The sequence below is a fragment of the Rhea pennata genome, chromosome 7, assembly GCF_028389875.1.
Source record: "Rhea pennata isolate bPtePen1 chromosome 7, bPtePen1.pri, whole genome shotgun sequence".
Classification (NCBI taxonomy): Eukaryota; Metazoa; Chordata; class Aves; order Rheiformes; family Rheidae; genus Rhea; species Rhea pennata.
The window spans coordinates 28,144,251-28,165,829 of record NC_084669.1 but is presented as its reverse complement, the minus strand read 5'-3'; the positions used below and the strand labels follow the sequence as shown (position 1 = coordinate 28,165,829).

Genomic DNA, 21,579 nt, shown 5'->3' with positions numbered 1-21,579 from the left:
CTTGCCTTTTTCTCTCTGCTCCCACAGAGGACATATATATTCACTTTCCTGTTGAGCTCACGAGTCTTCATTCACCCACATGAGCTCCTGGCTAAAGTGGGACAGATCTGCATTAAACAGAAGCAGCAGCTGGAAACGGGGACTGAGGCAGAAAAGGTAAATCAGCCATTATTTCCTCAGTTCGGTGTGCTACTATCATTTATTTCCCAATCCCTCATTTTCATTGTAGAGCTAAATAGATTGATAAGCGCTAAATAGATTGATAAAGAATAAACTGAAATTGTAATCAGTGTCTATTACTGAATATGTTTTTATTTATGTCTTTGTCCTTTAAAGGCTTTCGCTTCCTTGCTAGCCACAGACAGATTATGTAGTAGCTTAGCAGTCAGATGCAGCAGTAGGAGACATGACTTTGCTCTTAAAGCTACAGGTCAGTGCTGTGCACAGAAGCAGTGAGCATCTGGCGTGAAACCTGCCCAGCAAGCAGCTTTGCACTTCTGGGCTTTCGCTAGATTCCTTCCTAAACCTGATTCCTCTTTTTCCACTCACCTTTGTCACAGCTGTTAAAGCTGAGAACTTTGCTATCAGCATCCTGAAAACGTTAATGGTGTTTTAAATTGTTTTAATAGTAAATCAGTAAAATTGCCTTTGAGCAAAATTTGGGGATTCACTGCTTTAAATGGTAGCCTGTGCTTACCGTATGTAAGCATGCATGGTTTACTACTAAACTAGACTGGCTCAGTTTGTGATACACACTGAATGTATTTAAGTCCCACCATTATAGAAAAAGTGTACTGAAGGAATGATGCTTCAATTTCAGTCAAATCTGGGGTGCATATAGGGGCAACAGAAGCAAAGATTCTTTTAAGCAAATGTATAAAGAACTGTTGTTCAAATCCTAGGCTTGATTGGGATCCGTTTTTCTTTGTGAGAAACTATATGCTTATATATCCAATTTGCAGCATGTTGAGAGTCCCATTTCCTTTTCTCCTTGTTGCATCAGGACTGAGTGGGGAGCACAGAAGGTAACCTTGTGGTTAGGCAATTCAGAGTTTTCAGCAACAATATTGACCTGCAGCTTCCCCTCCCCCTTACTTCTCCCAGTTTGTTTTCTCCTATGTCACAATGTTCCTCTACAGAAAAAAAAAAAAAAAAAAAACCACACACAACCACTTGATGCAGAATGACTTTTCACCCAGGTCAGTTCTCTGATCCAGTCACCAAACAGCTATGTAACCAGTCATGTTGGTGCTGGGGAACTCAAGAAATAGGAGGAAAGAAACTGCAAGGTATACTACATCCAGCTTTGCACATCGAGGTGACAGTAGTTCCTGTCACCACCCCAACCTACTTCATGACCAAGGAGCCCCAAACTGGTACTCTGCAAATTGCAGTGCTCCTACCTAACTAAACAGGAGAGGTAGGAATTTGCAAGAGATGGTGGAGCAGGTAGCTGGGACTGTCTGAAACATTGGACGAGAAAACTCTGTGTAGACATGTGAAGAGGAAGACTGACTGCTGTCAGTAGTTAGTGTCAAAATTCATATATAAAATATTTGGATTTAAAAGTAACTGGATATAAGATGACACTCTTCTGTGTGAATGCCAGTACACTTCTGAGTTTTTAAAAACAAAACAGTAGCTAGAGACTTAAATTTACAGGCTGTTTAGAGATAAGGTGTTAGTGGTAAAGTAGTGTGACCGGCTTTTCAGCAGACATTAAAAGTAGTATGACTTCCACCCTGAAATGACATAGCATTATATCCTAACAACAGGATATAAATTAGAGCAGTTCATATTCCAAACACCCACACTCTTACACCTTCTGCTAGTTATTGGGAAATGGGCCAACAGAAAAAAACAACAAACAGCAGGGTGACAATAGAACTTAGCTGTTTGGGAGGCTGCTTTAGTTTACATGCTTTGCTATACCCCTGATCCCTTTCTGCCTCCTTAGTATAAACTACAGTTTTTTCATACCCACTAAACACAGAGTTCTTGAAATAATACTACATAAACTTCTGACACCCGTCTGAAAGGGCTGCTTAGCAGACTTCTACTGCAAACACCTGTATGTATTACAAATTGCAAATGCTAGTGGCCAGATTAAACATTTATCTTTTTCTATTTAGCAACAAATAAAGGTCATCTTATGTGCAGCATGGAAGTTACTGACCCAAGGCACTCCACATATTCACAGTCATAACCCATTAAGGTACCATCAGCTCCCAGCACCTTATAATCAAGTGCCTCAGTAGCAGGAAGTAGCTGACAAAGAGAGTTAGAGCAGATTTGATCATTTCTGATAAGAAATTCACATAAACAAATTCTAAAGTGAGAAGCTGGGTGATTTGCCCCAAGCAGCGTGAGCTGAAGAAACAGCAAGGAGCCAGGTTTTGAGGTTATGCACCACAACGCTTATCACTCCTTTGTTTTTGATGTCACCAACTAGCAGAGTAGTCCTATAGAAAACAACCCAGGGAAAAGCGGATTAAAAAGGAAAACTATCTGGGTTGTTGTAGAGCCCATTTAAAGTTCTTTTGACCAATCAAAAAAAGAAAGGATTTCACGGTGTAAGGCATCAACTGTAATACACAAGTCAGTAGTTAAGCTTGACCATAAAGAATAAAACTTAACTCTCCAGAAGTGCACCAGGCATTGGAGGGGGCCAAATTAGACTGTCTTAGGAAAAAAAAAAAAAAAAAAAAGCACTCATATAGTATTATTCAGTGATAAAATGGTTGCCAAAACCATGGTGGTACTATTTCCACAGCTTGAGGACGTATTTTTAATCAAAGATTTAAAAATAAGAAAGAGTGAAAGAGAGCAAGAGTAAAAGAGGAGAAATGTTAGCTTCTATTAGTATTTCAGAAGAGGCCAGACAAGCTTAAAGATCCTAAGTGAGATTTGGATCTGCTGTGAATCAGTATGAACTGATCAGAGATGGTACCTTCAAAAGCCTATAATTTCCCTCAATTTGGCTTTTTAAACCAAAAATGAAGACAGTATAGCTAGGTTGTTCTCATCAAACCTTTCTTTCTTGCAAAAGCTGTACTACTGCTGCTCATTTCTAATTGGTAGTTGTTTCTCAGTCCTGTCTGTCTTTTGTCTCACACGTAATAGGTCCGATCTGAAGTACTTTAACTTAAATAGAAGCATTTCTCATGTCAGATATTTATGGGAGAAATATTCCCATTGACTCCAGAGAACTCTATATCAAGCTTCACAAGAGGATACTGAAATCTGGAGTAGAACTATAGAAAGAATAGGTTATCCATTTGTTATAAGCGTGACATGAATGTGCATGTTGCTGCCCTCTATAGATGTGTGATTTTTATCTAGGTTATCACAAATCATGCGCACCAAGCCTGTCATGCTGCTTTGTGTTTTATCAGAACACAGGTGAACCAGGAATCTTTTATTTTGCTGTACTGATGGTTTTCAGTATTGCAGTTGGAAAGAACACCTCATTTTCATAAGCTTTAGAAGCATCTGATGAAGCATTAAGCTTTTTTATGCCTGTGTTACTGAAGAGTAACATGGTTTGCAGTTTATCTTGCAAAAAATGCCTAGCTTTCCATCAAGAGGGCAGCAAACCCTAATGACTCTTGTTTACAAGCACACAAGTCAGCATTCTTACAGAGCTAATTGCCATGGCCAAAGGAAGGATTTTGGATCCTTCCCCCCATCCTTCCTTTGCAGTTTCAAAAGTTAAAAAGAAGGGATAGTCAGGATAATTAATATCAAAACAGCTATGTAGAAGCTTTTGGTGAACAAAAGGAGAGTAGGCATGTACTTGTTCACATTAATTGAACATAACCCACTACCTGGCTAATTAATTCTCTAACATCACCTACAGGTTATTATTTGCTGGGCAAAGAAGCATGAATTATGTTTCCCTTGAGGCAGATGATGATAGAGAATTGGAGGACAGGCAACTATAACCTGAAGCTTTGTCCCCCTCTATTTAGAAAGACCATGAAACTGGGCTTCATAGGAGCTGCACTTGCAGAGGTTGCGCTGTTCGAGCCTACATCTACGTATCCATATATTTTGCAGGAATGCCTACTGACGGCAAAGAGAACAGTGACATTTTCATTTTGCCATCACTGTCCAACCATTCAGTGCTTCTCACTAGCAGGGCCAATGAAATGCTATCAGTAAAATCAGCTAGGAGAAGCATACTATCGGAGTGCAATTTTCAGCTCTGAAAAAAAACAACAAAATTCCCTTCAGACTTAAAAACAGAACTAGTTGAGTTTCAGACCGAAAATTTGACTGTACATGGTTTAATTTTAAAATTCATATTAACCATTATTAATGATCCCATTGAGAATGAGAACCAGTACCAGAGTATGCCAGCAAGATAATAGAAAGCGTATACAAGAAATAGTTTAGTGTGGTAGACTTTTGGTGTTGGTTAAATAAACAGGGAGATACTGTGATCAGAAGATGCTTTTGGGCAGGAATTCCTACCAATTCTTATAAAGCATTTTCTGCTTGTTTTTTTTTTTTTTTTTTTTTTTTAAAAAAAACACATTCATTTCCTGTAGTGACACTCACATGCTAAGTCACTTCTTGTTACCCCTAAGAGACTGCTGGAAAGCACAAGGAGGAAAGTACGTTGCTCACAGTAAGGAGGAACTGCTGTACAAAGGAATTTCTTTAACTTACACAAGTAGGGAGGTAAACACAAATGAAAACTTCCTCTTTTTCTTAGTGCGTCACAAGTTGGGTGGGGAGGTAGACATAATGTGAATTAAGTTTTGTTTCTTTTTGTTCATCAAAAGTCTTTTTTAGCACACATTCTCCCAATTTCACAAGAGTATTCCTCTGGATTTACTGGTGCAGCTCTCTATTACTACGATACTGGAATAATTGGCATCCAGATCAGGTCTAGCTGATAAAAAGCCTCAGAAGATTCACTGGTAACAACAGAACTTAGAAAATAGCTCTCCCTCCCCTTTCTGTAGTTGATGGCTTTTTGAGTAAGAGCCAACATTTTATTTTCAAAATCCAATTTAATTTAGGTGTTACAGAGAACACACATGTCTTTCCTGTCATTTATTTATTTTAAAATACAGCTCAATCTGGGGAGTCTGATAAGTTCTATAGAACAAGAATTTCATTGTGAACATTTCTCGTGAAAGACTCTTGGTTCTGCACTGCAGTTTGTATGCATTTGAATTAAAACACTGCTGCCTCAGATGGCATAAATCAGCTTTGATTGACTTCAGTCAAAGATGACACTTATACTATCCTGTCATCTTCCCAGCTTTATACAACTAACCTTGAAGATATTTTCAAAGTATTTGGTCAGAGATATTGCCAGGCTATAATGAAAGTTGACTAAATCATATTAGTTAGGGATCTAGCTCACAATTTAATGTTCTAATGTTCTTTTTCTCCCTCTCACCTACTACTAATGCAAAGATTTTGTTCAAGGTTATCTGTAGTTTTATGCTAAGCTTCATCAGGTATTCATTCACTCTGGAGTAAGAGAGGTCTGTGGTCAGTAATTAACTCTCTCTTTTTTTTTTTTTTTTTTTTGGCTAGGCAAAGCTAAAATCCTTTGCTGCCAAGATCATTCAGCTCCTAAAGGAATGGACTGAAACTTTCCCCTATGATTTCCAAGATGAAAAATCTATGAAAGAGTTGAAGGAGATTGCTCACAGGATCACACAATGTGATGAGGTGAGGGAGAAAAATTGTGAACGGGAAACTAATATTTGTGTTAAAATTTGTATATAACATGATAAAGTATACATAAAGATTTCCTCTCTTGCTCCTGAATCTTCTATTTGCTATATTTAATTTCTTCTTCTTACCCTTAGTGAGAAATAGCCATGATGATACAAACAATAGATACAGTGCAGGAAGAGAAAAGAGAGAACAACTGTAAAGAGAAAGACTATACAGGCACAAAGTGGTTAATTTCCATGACAAATTACGTACCATCCTTCGTACATTATTACTACTCTGTATGCCTAAGTCCCTTAGGATGTATTAGCTAGCTGTATCAGATGTACTCTAGCTCAAGATGAAAATACTTATGATTTAATAGCTTAGTCCCAGCTCCTAACAATAATCACATTGACTTTTTATTGCCACATTTTAGGTGTCACGGGTAGTGTTGTGACAAAAATGCTCCATGAGCCCTACTAGCTAGTCAATGACCAGGCTTAACAGCTGCGAGTTTTCAGGTCTATGAAGAAAACTAGAACTCACAGAAACCTTTTTTTCCAAAGCAAATGGCTAAAGCAAGTTCAAACAAATAAAACAAGTGTTACTGGTTTTCTTTTGTTGTTGGTTTCTGGTTTTTTTAAACAATTTACAAAGCCTACACTTTTTCTCGTTGAAAAAGTCATTATAAGTACCAATAGACAGAAGGCAGGATAAAATCAAGAACTACAAGGGCATTAACTCTAAGGAGAAGCGTTTCTGTGAATGTGAAGGCCAACTGAAGTAGATGCTTCCCAGTTTTGGGGATCTCCCAAATGTTGAGGTACGTTTAAGAGTAATTAGTGGGAGATGGGAATACGATTTTATCATGTGTGTGCTTTCGTTGATTTAAGTACAGAGAAATGAAAAACAACAGGTTTGACAGCACCAAATGAATCGGTGAGAAGGCACTTAGGTGTTACCAAGCTGTCAAAAGGAAGTACATCAGTTTTGTTGCCTCAGCAATGCAGTTTACCTGCTACTATGGACGTGTCAGTGCCTTAGTAGGAGGGGAAAAGGAGACAGTATGCCTTCTATTCCCTTTACAGACAAGGATAAAGAGTGTGCTTTGGCAGAGATACTGCTGTGAAAGGCGACATTGTAGAACGGCAAGAGCTTGTCTAGTTAGTTTAGTTTGTCTATTATTTTGAACTAGAAAAACATTGTGCCTTTTCTTCCACTTCCCTCACACTCTATTATGCATGAATAAATTGTCATTTGGAGAAAAAAATGTCTTCACAGAGTGGCTCAGTGCTGTGGTATCTGAGGTTTCTGATGACATTCATTAATTGCAGTGTCATAGTATTTATGTGCTTAACAAGGCTACAAGTCAAGTTTGATCAGTGAAGAGCTATGCTGCATCTGACCCCTAGGAAATGTAATCTGACACTGACAAAAAGCAGCTTTTCCTCTCGGTATCTGTTCCCTCCCTTGTGCTCTAAGGAGTTACTGTGCTCCAGCAAGGGATTAATGGAAATGCTTGCGGGGTGTTATTTTGCATTTTAAACCTTTTCCAGATCCCCTTAGAGCACTATTCTCTATGTGTAGGATAGGAGATAAACAAAGAACTCATACAAAGTCACAATCTCATCTTGGTGATGTGAGATAGCATAACAAATAGTTATAGTTCTTGAATAATTAAAGATAAAGGAAGAATTTGATCATAGCACACAACAAAAAGTGATCAAGTCATGGGTGGGCTCTCAATAATCTTCACATTTAATTTATATCTGATCGCTGGGTGACTAGCGAAATGCACTTTGGCCACTAAGGATAACGTGCACGCCTTCACAAGCATGGTGCCAGTGCTGATCATATACGTAAGGCCAGAACTGAGCCTCAGATGGAGTGAAAGCATCTTGTTTGAAGTCAAACAAGGTCAAATTCATGCATACTCATTGACACTGGAAGCCAAACTCAGTAGAACTGTATGCGCTCAGGCCAGCTGAAAGTTTTGTCTTTATTTTTAAAGTTGAAAGAAAATTTAAGGCAAGACTACCAGTGAAAACTCTTAAACAGCATTTCTCTAAATATTAAGATACTGCTAAATTCACAATAGTTCAGGTAAATAATAGTTTTCATGTCACTGCAGTTTCTTCGTTCATTTTTACATAGTATCTATGAGACTCTCACTTATCTTCAGATTTGATTCCATACAAAGTTTGCCTCCTCACAAACACATTCAAGTCAGGCATTGACTGAAGTCAGTGATTCACAATATAAAACTAAGGATATCAGAGCCCAGAACTAATTCTTCTATTTCTCTTCCCCTCTCCAAACACACACACACACACACTCTCTCTCTCCACTCCCCCCCCCCCCCATCTTGGCATTTCTGAACACTTGCAGCACAATAACCAAAATGGCACTAACCAGCTGCTGTTCAGCAGTAATCCAGTTGCCTCATCAAGATGAGCTATGCTGCCTTCAGCTTTTCATTTGATTCCACTTTGGAGTCAGATTATTGCCTTATAAAGCAGCATTCTGACACTGTTATTGCTTAATTATGCCACACAATATACAAGTATTTGGTAGTCATCGTCTCTCACATCTGCTACATAATTTCAATCATCACTGCACATTAGTGGCTTCTTTGAATGATCACAGATTCATTGCAGTTCTTTCTAGTGCATCCAGTTGACTCTGGCTTAAACCAACACAGCATGCTGTAGACTAACAGTTAACACCGTGGCCAGCTTCAAGAGAAGTAACTTGGTTGAAACCAAGAGAACAGTAGTATAGGGAAGAGAAGGACCATCTTTGGTAGAACTAGTTACTTAAGCAGAAGAACGAACAGGGTCAGAGATACTGTGTCACTTAGAGTAGTTACAGGAAAAATGAAGGTGTAGAAGAGAGATGAATTTAGTTCTTTGAGGCTGACCTCGTAAGGAAGCATCTATAGGACACAGTCCATGGCAGAAAGAATTCAACTTGCCTTATTTGTCAAGAAACAGTGTTTTGATTGTATTTCTGTTACTTTCCCAGTATGTTTCCGTACAGATCCTACATTTAAAATCTGCTCCTGACAAACAGGAGGGCATTTTAGTTGTCCAGGAACATAAAGACCATTGAGTTCCTTCCTCAGTCTTCGCGTGCACCCATAATCACTGTTTGAAGCTCAGTGTCAAGCCAGGGTATTTTACGGGTATACTCCTAGATACAATGAGAATTCCCTGCATTCTGTGCTAGATAGATTTGACTTGATCAGTGAATCTGCTGAGAATGAGAAAGAGCTTTTTGGCACTTTCTGTACAAAAGATCCAAGAAGCCTTGTGGCAAGCAGCTCAGCAACCACCTTTCACTACACCCACTTTTAAGCTCTTGACCCAGAAACCTTGAAGTAGGTTACCAGTCAAAGCAAACTGCTGCAAGCAGCAGACCAGCCAACCTAGTGAAATAGAGTTGGGAAAGAAGGCAGGCATAACAGTTTTGTTACAAAGTTTATCGGAGTCAGAAATTCTTTGATGATTTACACCTGTGAGAGTTAAAGCTTTTCAGTAGTCATTGTTTCCCTCTTCCACTTAGGAAAATGGAACAGTGAAAAAGATCATTAGCCAGATGACACAGAATCTCCTGGTGGCCCTCTCTGCACGGAGTCAATACCAAGAAATCAGAGAGAAATTTCGGCAACCTGTTGCTGACAAAGGAACTATCCTCAAAAATAAGCCACAGTCAACTCAAAAGGACATCCTGAGTGTGTGCTGTGACCCGCTGGTCTTGGCTCAGCAGCTGACCCATATTGAACTGGTGAGACATTAACTTGGTGTGAATTATTTCATTTTCCATTTATTAAATATTCATATACTTATCGCTATAAACTTTGCTGTAGGCTTTGCTGAAAGCCTTCTATATTTTGATCAAAATATACCAAGTTCTGAACAAGAACAATTAGACACCATAATTTTAAAAGCCTCATACATCTATACCATAAAACTTCAAGTCAGTTAAAAAAAAAAAAAAAAAGGAAGATGAAACTTACCAACATAATCTTTTCGTTTTGGATTTATTGATGTGTTTTTTCACTAAACTCACTGTGTGTCTGTATAATGACAGTATCTCTCATCTCCCTGAACATAGGAAAGAGTGAGCAACATTTACCCAGAGGACCTGATGCAGATTGTCAGCCACATGGACTCCCTGGATAATCACAAGGTATAGGAAGGGGTATGGAGGGAAAAGAAACAAAGAATGACCAGGATAAAGAATGGTTCAAGTTTCCTACATGCAGGAAAAACCGCCGTTTTCTAACCTTCTTTGAGCTCATGCCTTAAGAGATACCCAATAAGATTTTATCAAGACATGAAACAGGTTTATGCTTTGGTGTGCTGACTGTATTGCGACACAGGATAGGATTAACACACGGCCTTTTCTCTTACAGTGCCGAGGCGATGTTACCAAAACCTACAATTTGGAAGCTTATGACAATTGGTTCAATTGTCTCAGCATGCTGGTGGCTACAGAAATTTGTAGGGTAGGTACTAGTAGAAGACAAGATGGCAAAATCCTGTCCTTAAAGACAAAAGGCAGGCAGTGGTCTAGGAGAGATTTAAATATTAGCAGTCCAATTAAAGATAATGGCATTACTCAAGATCTGTGTTATTTTAATGCTTGTGTGTTTGGGGCTACATTTAGCTTTGAATGTGTTCTCTAGTTTTGTGTAGCTTCCATCGTAATACCAGTTATGCTGTGAAATGGAACTTCTGTGAAATTTGAGTCACAAAACTCATTTGGACTTACATATATGTGTGTGTTCATCAATTCTCAAAACTATTCATCTTTAAGCATAGGTTTACTTGGTAAACTGTTGTCCTTCCACTGAATTTAGATATTATTAGTACTGCCATATATTCACTTTTATTGTGGAAGAAACAGCAATGAATCTTCAGAAATGGTGAAGAAAAGTGGACTATTGGGTAAAAAAAAAAAAAAAAAGAGAGAGAGAGGGAGAACATCCACATTAAAGGTTAAATGCGGCTTTTACCATCTATAGTGACCAAAGAAATAAAAAAATACACTGCCTCAGAAGCCCTTTCTTGCATATGTATTCTCTGTCTTTTGAGATTCCTATTAATATGCACCAATTTTGGCAAAACAGTAGTCCCTCTGTAGAGACCAGCTTTCAGATGGTCACTGCAGTTTCATCAAGTCTCACGTGTAAACCCTAATCTTGAAGATTTCCTTCTCCCACAGAAACATATTGCAAATACACAACCAAAACATCCTCTGGAGTTGTCTGACACAGTCAATACGTTTGTTAAAACAGACGAACAAAAATTCTTAATATACTGAAGACTAAGCCAAACCATTCACTACCAAGCCATTTTCTTGTGATATGTAAGCAAAAAAGTATTTAGATAACAAAGTGCATTCTATTAAAAAAAATACATACATATATATATATATATATATACACACATAATTTTCCTAGCCAAGAAGTACTCTGTAGTCCCACTCATGAACCATTTTTATGTGAACCAGACTGAAGTTCTAGATCATGAGAAAGATTTTGATCAGTAAACAAGATCTGGGAGAAGATACTAGCTTTCTGAAGAGAGATTGATGACTTTTAGAAACACAGCGCTATATATTAATTATGCTTTGCCAGATATAAAAGGAAATTGGCAACACAGATGTCCAGCATCACCTGCTAGATCCTTTGCATGTTTACATGAGTGGTAATTTGTGTACGTTATCATCGCTACCTGTTCTCAAGAGACTGTACAGTGTAAAATGAGAAAAATCAGGACATGGCAATTGTTTGTCCTCACATCTAGGCTGCTTTCCTCTGATCTTAAGTCCGTCTATGGGTATATGCATTTGCATGAATTTTTTCTTCTTCTTCTTCCTGAGGCTTAAATTTTTTGCATACCTTCTTCATTCAGAATAGGAGATTCTTGTTTTCTCCCTTTTCCAGTAAGAGGAAATTGCTGGAAGTGTCCAGCTTGTTTACATAAGATTCCCCAAGACACTGAACTTCACGTATAAACATGTATAAACAAAAAATTACACTCCCTCAGTTGCACACATGCCTCTTGGCAATTATGCTGTATATAGGGATGGAACATATAGCATATAATACAGCTGGACAAGTAATTAACAGTAGACCAAAATACTACTGCTATTTTATTAAAAGAGGAACCTTAACAAAATACCCCCAACACCTATATCATTGCAAGATCTGATAAAGTCTCCAAATATTTATTCAGGCAGCTGACTATAATGCCTTTGACTGACTATCCTACTCATCTAAATTTCAGGCCATTCCTTCCCTCTTAAGAGATCTTGTCTGTTTCAGGTTGTGAAGAAAAAGCAGCGTACAAGAATGGTAGAATTTTTCATTGATGTGGCAAGAGAGTGCTTCAATATTGGAAACTTTAACTCAATGATGGCTATTATCTGTGAGTAACCTTGGCATAGATGACAAAGGCACTCCATTTTATAACCCAACTGGCAAAGGTACACTCATACTTAACATAAATTAGCTGACCCCGTCAGTATACACATTCCTACAGGGGTACCAACAACAGATTAATGCAGTTGGGCGTTAGCTACAGATTTTGTTTATCAAGGTGAATTGCCTTCCAAAGCACGAGTGCATAGTGCTGACACACAAACACAAGGTAGAGTTGTTAACCCTGTATTGTAACTCAGTTATTTTTGTTTTTGTCTCTCTCCATTCAGCTGGCATGAACTTGAGTCCTGTGGCACGGCTAAAGAAAACTTGGTCCAAGGTCAAAACAGCCAAATTTGATGTTTTAGAGGTACATAAAAAATTTTGACTTCGTTTTTTTTTTTAAAAAAAAAGGGGGGGGGGGCAAAAAAAAAAAAAAAAAAAAAAGCTTTCAAAGGGTAATTCCAGAAGGAGAGGTTTGGATATAATGCAAGTTAAAGATCACAGGCACCTCTGTCAATGGTCACCAGCATATAAACATTAGGGAGAACATTGCCTGAATTTCAAACTCCCTGCTTAGGTACAAGGAGAGGCTGATGCAAGTTTTGTTTTCAACACTTTCGAATACTGAAATATTTTTTCAACTGAAAAATCTAGGTAGTTCCCAACTGCTTTGGATATCTGTTTTCACCCTTCAAGCAAACAAATGAAGGCCTTTTGCTACCTTTGAATCTAATTGAAGTACTCCATCTAGTGGAGATCTGGATCAAAACAAAGTTAATTGAAATCAGCATCAAAACAAGGCTAGTGACAAGCTAAAATAATAACCGTTTTTCCCCAACCGTCATTTGTTATCTCCTTTCAATCTTTCACTAGCTATTGAAAGACAAAACATGGGTGTGAAGTCAGTGCAGCACCCTCCATTCGAACAGGATAGGAATCAGATGAAGTTTGAATCCAAACCTCATCAGTATTAGGTATTCTACCTTGAAAGTTTAAAAAGGAGCCCAAAGAAGTCATAAAGAATAACTTCTGTCTTGATTAGATCAACACCTTTTCTGTTTATGAAACATGTAAGTCTTGACTGTGTTTTTTTTGCTCCCACAAAAACAGCATCACATGGATCCATCCAGCAACTTTTGTAATTACCGCACAGCCCTGCAAGGAGCAGCACAGCGATCTCAGACTGCCAACAGCAATCGAGAGAAAATTGTTATCCCAGTTTTCAACTTGTTCATTAAAGATATCTACTTTCTGCACAAAATACATACAAACCGCTTGCCCAACGGGCAGATAAACTTTAAGGTAGGATTTTGCTATTACAGAAACTGTAATGCTAGCCAAACGCTTTACTGGCAGTTTTAAACTTCTAGCTCATTATCTCACCAAGCTCCTTAAAATTAACTGCCTAGATTGCAGCAATGCTGAGCAATTTATCTAGAGGAAAGGATTGTAAGGTCTTCATAGCAAGTTTCTCTGAAAGCTAGCACTGCAGTTAGAGTATCTATGGTGCATATCCACAGATCACCACTGCATATGGTGAAGGCAATACATAAAACTGCTGGAATGTTACTGACTTCTGTTAATAGATTAGTTTTTAAAGTGTACTGAAGTAGTGATCAATTTTTCTTAGTTTTACATGAAGCAGGAAAAGAATGCACTGCAAAACATAAAATGCACATAAGCAGAAATTACTTTAATAATATTGATTACCAAAAGTAATGCGCAGAAAGATTAAGAAAATAAGAATTTCAGAAGCCAAAACCTAAGCATTAGAAATTACTTAAATGGTACAGAAATAGTCTGATACTAGCTAATTTGAAAGGGAATTCTCTTCAAGGAAGGTTGTGCTCATGCAACATTTAAAATAAAGGAAAGAAATAAAGAAATACAACAATTTTAGTGTATTAAGTACGATGGAGGAGAGAAGACTTCATTCCTTCTCACATCTGCTCCTGCCTTATGCTCATAAGAGAATGGGAAAAGCAGGGAGGAATGTTAAAATATGGAAAGTAAGCCTTTTGGTGGCAGCAAGCCTTTAGCTGATCAAACTAGTAGTCACTTCACTCTAAATCTTCAGAGCTGTTCTTATTGCGTTAGCTAGCTGCAAACACTACATGTAACCCTCACTAGCAAATGGTATTTAACAGGTCTTCAAGGGAGTTTCATGTCTTTGAAGAAATAAACAATTTACTCTTCTCGTAGGTGAAGAAGATTGAGTGCAGCTGTCTTTTTCCACTTATGTTGAAGAATAGTTTAGAATTCTAAGTTAATTTTAAGGTGGAGATACAGGTTCCTATAGAGAGAAAGATTGCAGAAGAGGTTAAGAATCTCCCAAGTCTCTAAAAGCAAAAGGTAACACCACTAAGTGTGCATAATTTCAGCAATCAGTGAAGACATTCAACCATTTGGAGATTTAAGAAGGGGACAGGGAAGGGATAGCATCTACAGCACTATGGTCACTGGTGTCAGATGCAAAAGGGAGGGAACCCTGAGGAATTCTTTCTTTACAAAAATTTGCTAAATATGTGGAAAGAGATTGTGATGGTCAGGAGCAGCAGTTCTAATTAGAAGTTTAATATAACATCAGGAGAGAAGTTTAAGAGAGGTTATTGCAGTCTGCCAGAGCAAATAGGGTAAAACAAAGACTTGAAAGCTTGCTGTTCAGTAGAAAGGTCTTATGAGAAATTACCCATTATGGGGGAGTCATATATAAATGTCTTCATAATTCTCATTGTTAAAGAGTGTCTCTCTGGTATAAACAGTTCTCATTTCTCATTATTAAAAACAAACCAATGTTTTTTAAAGCAAGCAGATCTTCCTGGCTTCTAAGGGATTAGATGATTCTCAAGTCTTAATTTTATCTGGAGAATAAACAGTAATAAGAAATAATAATATGCAGAAATATAAGCTACTGTTCTTTTGCCTATAACCTAGTTGTATTTGATCTTGCACACATAACAAGAAAATGCAGGATTTCTTTTCAGTACTAGCTAAAGTTTTTGGCTTTTTTTTTCTCTTAAGTGAACAATATTGGCAGAAGTTCTGCTACGTAAGTCTTACTTAAGAAATCTACCCTTTTCAAAACAGATTAACAAGCAGGCATTCAGGAGTCAAATGTTACTTGGGTTCTTTCTCCCCAATTAACACAGTAATAAAGATGCATGTTCAAAGGACCACAGCCCATCAACATCCTTTCGAAATTTTGCCTTTAAGATCATGAGGGCAAAATATACAAAATGAACCCTTAGTAGTTATGCATTTCCTAACATCCTAGGAAGGAATGATACCTACAGTTTCTGTACATTATTTTAATTATTTATTAAATATTAGAAGCGCTTTAGGAACAAGTCAGGTGTGTTATATTTAAGTTCAAGGTTGGAAATGTAAAAAGTAAAATTAATGAAAAACATCTCCTGACCAGTTCCACTTGCAGGTTAATGTAGAGAAAAGACACATGGGCCAAGAGCACTTTGTTTTCCTTTAGTCTATAGTATATTACAAAAAGGTTGATGACTGGAGAAGAACTGAATACAGAAGAACTGATGAGTAAATTTGAGACACGAGCAGAAAGCGAGGAACTAGGACAAGAGAAAGAGATGAAGGAAGCAATAAGAATAAAAGTTAACAAGGTAGAAGATGAGGTAAGGGATAACAAGAGCAGAAGCACAAATGAGGGCAAGATAGAGAGGCCCTGAAATTGAAACCAGAGAACTACTATTTGAAAAAGAAAATAACTGTGATTGTAATAATATTCTTTTAATCACCTCATACAGAAATTCTGGGAAATTTCAAGACAGATTCATGATTTCATGACATGGAAGCAGGTCGAGTGCCCTTTTGAAAAGGACAAGAAGATCCAAAGTTATCTGCTCACAGCGCCCATTTATAGTGAAGAAGGTAGAGCAAGTCTTTCTGTTTACTGAACTACAGACATAGAGCATAGAGATGAAAGAATTAACATGCAAGAGAAGTATTCAAGAAGCATATATTACCACTTCTCACATTGGCTTCAAATGAGGATAACAAACTTCATTATTCACATTGTTAAACTGTACCTGCTATATTGTAATTATTATTTTAAGTTAAAGAACCCGTATATCTGATTGTTCTTATTTTATTACCTAGCTCTGTTTATTGCATCCTTTGAAAGCGAAGGTCCAGAAAATCACATGGAAAAAGACAGCTGGAAAACACTCAGGTATGAAGTCTGTTCAGAACAATGAGTCTTTTTGCAGACATACACAGACACGCGATCACTTCATATAACACTTCTGTATATTTAATTCACAATCGCATCTGAGCCCTGATCACATTATAGAATGCGTATAAAGTATTCAACTTTTCCCCTCCTGGTTGCATACACAGCTTAAGTACTATTTTGGCCCAAATGTAACGTTGGGCTTTTATTTTCTTTCCCCCTTTCCGAAACTCAAATTTGAGAAAAAAAAAAAAAGTGCAGTAGAGCTTGGATTTTGAAAGAGCTTTTCCAGCCATTTCTAACTGTAAAATCACTGCTTGAACTACCAAAGAGAATATACTTTGTTTAGGCTGCCAAATACAACAGAACAGTCCCATTTTGAAACAGACTACAGAAGTACTTCAGGAGAACAAATATGTAGAGATAGTAAGAAGGTGCTATTATACATCACACCCATGTACCTACAGATCTTCTAAAGGGATGAAATCTTAATATGGACACCCTAATTTTCAGTCTACTTTTAAGGGATGAATGACTCATGCTTGCTTCTTCAGAAGGGAAAGCAGACCTTCTGTGTGCATGGTGAGATCAGTTAATTAAGAACTGGGCTCTCTTAATTCTCAGACCAACACAGAAAGAGAAATACAGGCTTTTGTAAACCATGTTAAACATTTAGATTTGACATATCAGTACCAGATAAAGACAGACTGAGGAAGATGGTGCGTCCAGAGCTTCAGCCACACTATATTATGACTGTATTATACTAGAGGAGACAACGATCCCAGTGTTGCTTAGGAAGCTTGCTTAAGCTTTTTAGTTATGACACTTACTGAAAACAATATACTTTATATTAAATCCAGTGCTGTTCATCAAGCAATGTAAGGATGACAGAGGAAGGTACATTATTTACCTGAGCACATCCTATGAGACCTGAAGCAATGTTAGGAAGCTTATATTTTCATTTCATGTTAAGTCAGCATCTTTATTGGAATTCATAGGGATATTTTAGTTTATAGCAGTTGAAAGATCTGTTCCTTGAAGAAAGACTTCCAGCTACTGATATGTCCAACCTATCTACAGTTGCCAACCTTTACTGAAACTATAAAGCTTTTTGTCATGATAGGATAATTTTAGTTATTTATTACTTTTTTTTCCTAGGACAACTCTGCTTAATAGAGCCTGAGATTTTGAGATCTGATCTGCAGACTTTGAAGCACACAGAAAGAACATTTTTAAAACCTGAAAGACTTGGGTTGAGCTAAGAAAGACCTCACTGGCTGAGGTCTGTTTTGTATATATAGTACCTTTTATGAATAAAATGTGGTAAATATTTCACATGTCAACCTTAAGGCACTTAAGTGAAGGGGTTTGGGTTTTATTTTAATACAAGGGCAGGGCCCTGTTCTCAGAGTTGAAGTGTATCATGGGAGGTGGTATCCCTGGGGAGGTTTTATTCTATCAGCATCCAAATTTTTATTTTTTATTACTTCCACAAAAAAAAAAAAAAATGCATCCCAGTATCGCCAGTGTTCGGGTTAAATACTCCATTGGACCAATAACCTACAAAACACTCAATATGTTTCCTTGACTTGAAGAGCCTCGTTCAAATCAGTGAGGCTGTTCATATGCTTGGTTAAGTGTGTGTAGAGTCAAGGCCTTAGACATCTGCAGTAAGCATGTCCCTCTCCTACATCAGAAAATAGTGCCTTACAAGGTACTGAAATTGTTTAGTGTACCTTCTATTACGCTGGACTGGAAGCAAAGAAAATAAAAATATGGATGTCTCAAAACCAGCTACAATGTACTTTTTAAATAAAATGAAGGATATGGCACATGAAGTAAAGTATACCTGCCTGTAACATTGATGGTGCAGCAAACATATTTTTGTTACATGATTTAAAGAGGTAAGATAGGATAATTGCTGGGGGATGTGCGTTTGTGCGCATGTATGTGTGCGTGCATGTGTGAAGATGCACGCATGCCTAAGTTTTAATACTCCTGGAAACTATCCTTTAAGTTCTGGCTGTCAGAATAGTTTGTGTTTTCCTTTTCTAAAATCAGGGATTTTTTTTCTTTTAATTAAGAATGTAACCTAGATTCTCTCTGCAAAACATATTTGATGTGTTTTATTCTCCCAAAAGTTGTTTGCCAAAAAAAAAAAAAAAAAAAATCACACATGAGTTAAGGGAAGGGAACTAAACTCAGATGTGAAATTTGAAGCTAAGGCTAAGATTTCCAGAAAAGCTTAAGAGTTAAATACTCCATCTCCACTGAATTAGGCCTTTAATTCCCTTGGTTCCTTTGAAAATGCTAGTCTATGCTAACAGACAATTAAAACACAGAAAAACTTAGATCATAAGTGTATTCTAGTATTTGAAAAGCACCGATTAAAAGCGTGGGCCAATACACTGAAACCTATGAGAAAACACCAGAGGAATTCGATCAAGCCTTCAAACCAGGACAGCATTAGAGACGATCAGTAAACTTGGTGTCTAATTTCTCCTTTTAACCTTGAGGTTATGGCTAATTCAGCTATCAAAACAAGCATAACTCAGAAGCTTTTATGAAGATGTAAGCTATCCATTTCTGGGGAAAATTACACATTTCAAGACTTTTTCCTCCCTTGATCTCTGAGTTAGTTTTTAATTTGAGCTTACTTTCTTTTCTCCTGTTTTGTTTAATGAACTACTACCCATGAATATCTGCTATCCTTTCCAACAATTGTTCTCTGAGGGCTTCAGGTCTGGATATTTATAAAGATGAGTTGATCCAGACAGTTATATCAGAGAAGATTTTTTTTTTCAAAGCCCTCTAAAGCTTGAAACGGTTACTGCCCCTCCACAAGGGCCTCACAAAGCACCTCTGTGCAAGCTTCTTTAGAAACTCTCAAATTTGAGTAGGTGGGTTGCAGCCGTCTGCTAATACATCTTATTCTGCCCTCAGTTGAAGGCAAGGGGGCAAGACTAGCTGGACCGAGGGCCTGGTTCGTTCTGGCCCGGTAGACTCTTCTCAGTGAACGCCTGCAACCACAGGCAGCACCATCGGTTTCACGCAGCATTTGCATTCACTGAGCAGCGATCGTCTGCTGTGTTGGCCCTGCAGCAGGGTGCAAACAGAAGAGCCTTCCCTCAGCCTGTTTCCCCCTCTCCCCCCACCATTGACACGCACTTAAAATAAGAACAGTAAGCTGGGGTAAGGGGAGGGGGAAAATCAATATTTTACTATTCCCATAGAACTGAAATCGAAGAGAAACAAACAGAAACATGAGATAAATGCCGCACAAAAAAAAAAGGAGAAGGAATACTAACTGTTAACAAGAACAGCCCAGAAAAGGAGAGGGGATATTTCTTGTGATCTGCTGCTATTTCTCCTGTGCTGAAGTACTGATCTTCAGCCCCGGATTAGAGTAAGAATATTTATACTGTATTATTACAGTGTTTTGCACTTTCAGAGATGTTCTAGCTAGTAACATTGTCAGACACTATAAAAGGGATTGTATATCAGCTTTGTTTATGTAACTGAAATTTAAAAGGGATGCTTGAAATTTAAGAAAAAAATATATATTTGAAATGCAATTTTAGAACACTTTCTGTAAATGTATAAAAAAGCTTTCACATGAATGTGCACTCCACTGGTCAATCAGTCCTAGTATATACTTGAAATCAATGCAGTATCTACATTGGTTCCTTTTTATTTTTCTTCCCTCAGTTTGATACATTCCTTAAATCTGTGTTTTGCTATTCTGAGCTGAAATGCTAAATATAAAGCTGTACCATAAAGCAGGATATTCTGTGTTTGATTGGACGTACTTGCATTAGTAATAAAAAAAAATGTTGCTTCCACCAGGCTAAACTTTTTCTGTGGTTATTTTTCACTTGCAAAGTGATCAAGCCACAAACAAATGGTTGAATGAGGTGAATGAGCCAAATACACAAGATACTATTTTTAATGAGCCAGTTGGTTACCTAAATTTAAACCCCCACTTATAAGACACATTATGAAATATTCAAGATCCTTCAAACAAAAGTGAGCACAATACTAACCCAGCAACATGCTGCCACTTGTAATGTGTCACCCACTTCTGCAGGGTCACCCAGGACGTAAAGCAAGCGCTGACCTGTGATGCGAATCCCGCTTTCCTAACGCACGGTCCTACCCTCACTACCTTCTTTCCCAGTGACGTAAGCCATTAAAAATGCTGGCCCTTGCAGCGGCAGAGCTCTGCAGGTCGCACGAGCGTTATTTTTTTTTTGTTTGCTTAAAACACTCAGGGAGGATTGTTTTGGTAATAAGGCATCCACAGTATTTAGAGTAGAACAGTACAACTTTCAGTCATCGTGGCTCATTAGTAAAGATAATGATGTTTACCAGAATTAAGAGGATCTAGCAGACAAGAGTCCTCTTGATGGCCAGTTCATGCGCATAATTAACATGCATATTACAAACTTGAAAACTCGCTTTCAATTATGTCCCATCCAGTGATTAGGATAAGTTAGCTATTTACACAGACATGAGAATAAATAAAATCGCTTTCCAGACCCTTCGCTTCCATTAAAATAGAACGCAACTGTGACAAGTGCTAATTCAATGCCAGTAAGAGATGTTTAGTGATATTAGCAGCAACTTGATTTATAAAGTTAATAGCTTCCCCCCCCCCCCCCCCCCCCAGCAAATAACATCCAGGTAGCAAAATTCAGCAGACTTGTTAGTAATTCTTCAGAGGACATAGGCAAACACAGGACTTTCCTCCTCAGTCTGAAACGTATCCAAGTTTGTTTTTATCAAAGCAACATTAGTTTTCCAACTACACCAAAAAGCCTGTGAACAGCATTCAGAGAAACAGTTTTGCCTTACGGCTCTCTGCAGCCATTAACCAGGGCCACGTGGACAGTGAGCTACTTGCCCACCAAAAATCAAATTGCAGAAAGACATTATCCTAAGCCAGCAGCGCTTGCTGTCTAGGAAATTTCCGGGCCAGTGAGCATGCGAGTATTCACAACAGCTGTTTCCAGACGCTTCCTCTCATGCTCATCGCTGGCAAGGCAGAGATAACTGGCTGCGCTTTGGGGGTTCAGCACATCTCCGCGGGGCACCGGCACAGGTTCCTGCCTCTGCAGAGCTGCTCACCCACCGCTGCCACCCCCACCCGGGGGCCGTCGCCGCAAGGCGACGCTCAGCTCTCAGATACCAAGCTCAGTCCTAAAAGGTGGCAACAGCAGCAATCCAGGGAACTGCTATTTCCGCGAAAAACTCCGAGTTCCTTCAA

The 21,579-nt window shown here is 38.1% G+C and overlaps 1 protein-coding gene across 4 annotated transcripts in view; it reads left to right on the top strand.

Moving 5' to 3' along the window:
* Positions 1 to 20,168, top strand: part of RASGEF1A (RasGEF domain family member 1A) — a 176,344-nt gene extending 156,176 nt beyond the window's left edge. For 3 of the 4 annotated variants that reach the window (XM_062580825.1, XM_062580826.1, XM_062580827.1), the window contains 11 exons: positions 28 to 156; positions 5,557 to 5,694; positions 9,247 to 9,468; positions 9,799 to 9,873; positions 10,100 to 10,192; positions 12,017 to 12,119; positions 12,403 to 12,482; positions 13,226 to 13,417; positions 15,889 to 16,012; positions 16,241 to 16,313; positions 17,472 to 20,168. In XM_062580825.1, coding sequence (XP_062436809.1) covers positions 28 to 156; positions 5,557 to 5,694; positions 9,247 to 9,468; positions 9,799 to 9,873; positions 10,100 to 10,192; positions 12,017 to 12,119; positions 12,403 to 12,482; positions 13,226 to 13,417; positions 15,889 to 16,012; positions 16,241 to 16,313; positions 17,472 to 17,496 — 1,254 coding nt within the window. In that variant the 3' untranslated portion in view covers positions 17,497 to 20,168. The other variant, XM_062580828.1, reaches the window with a different exon arrangement.
* The last annotated feature ends 1,411 nt before the right edge of the window (positions 20,169 to 21,579 follow it).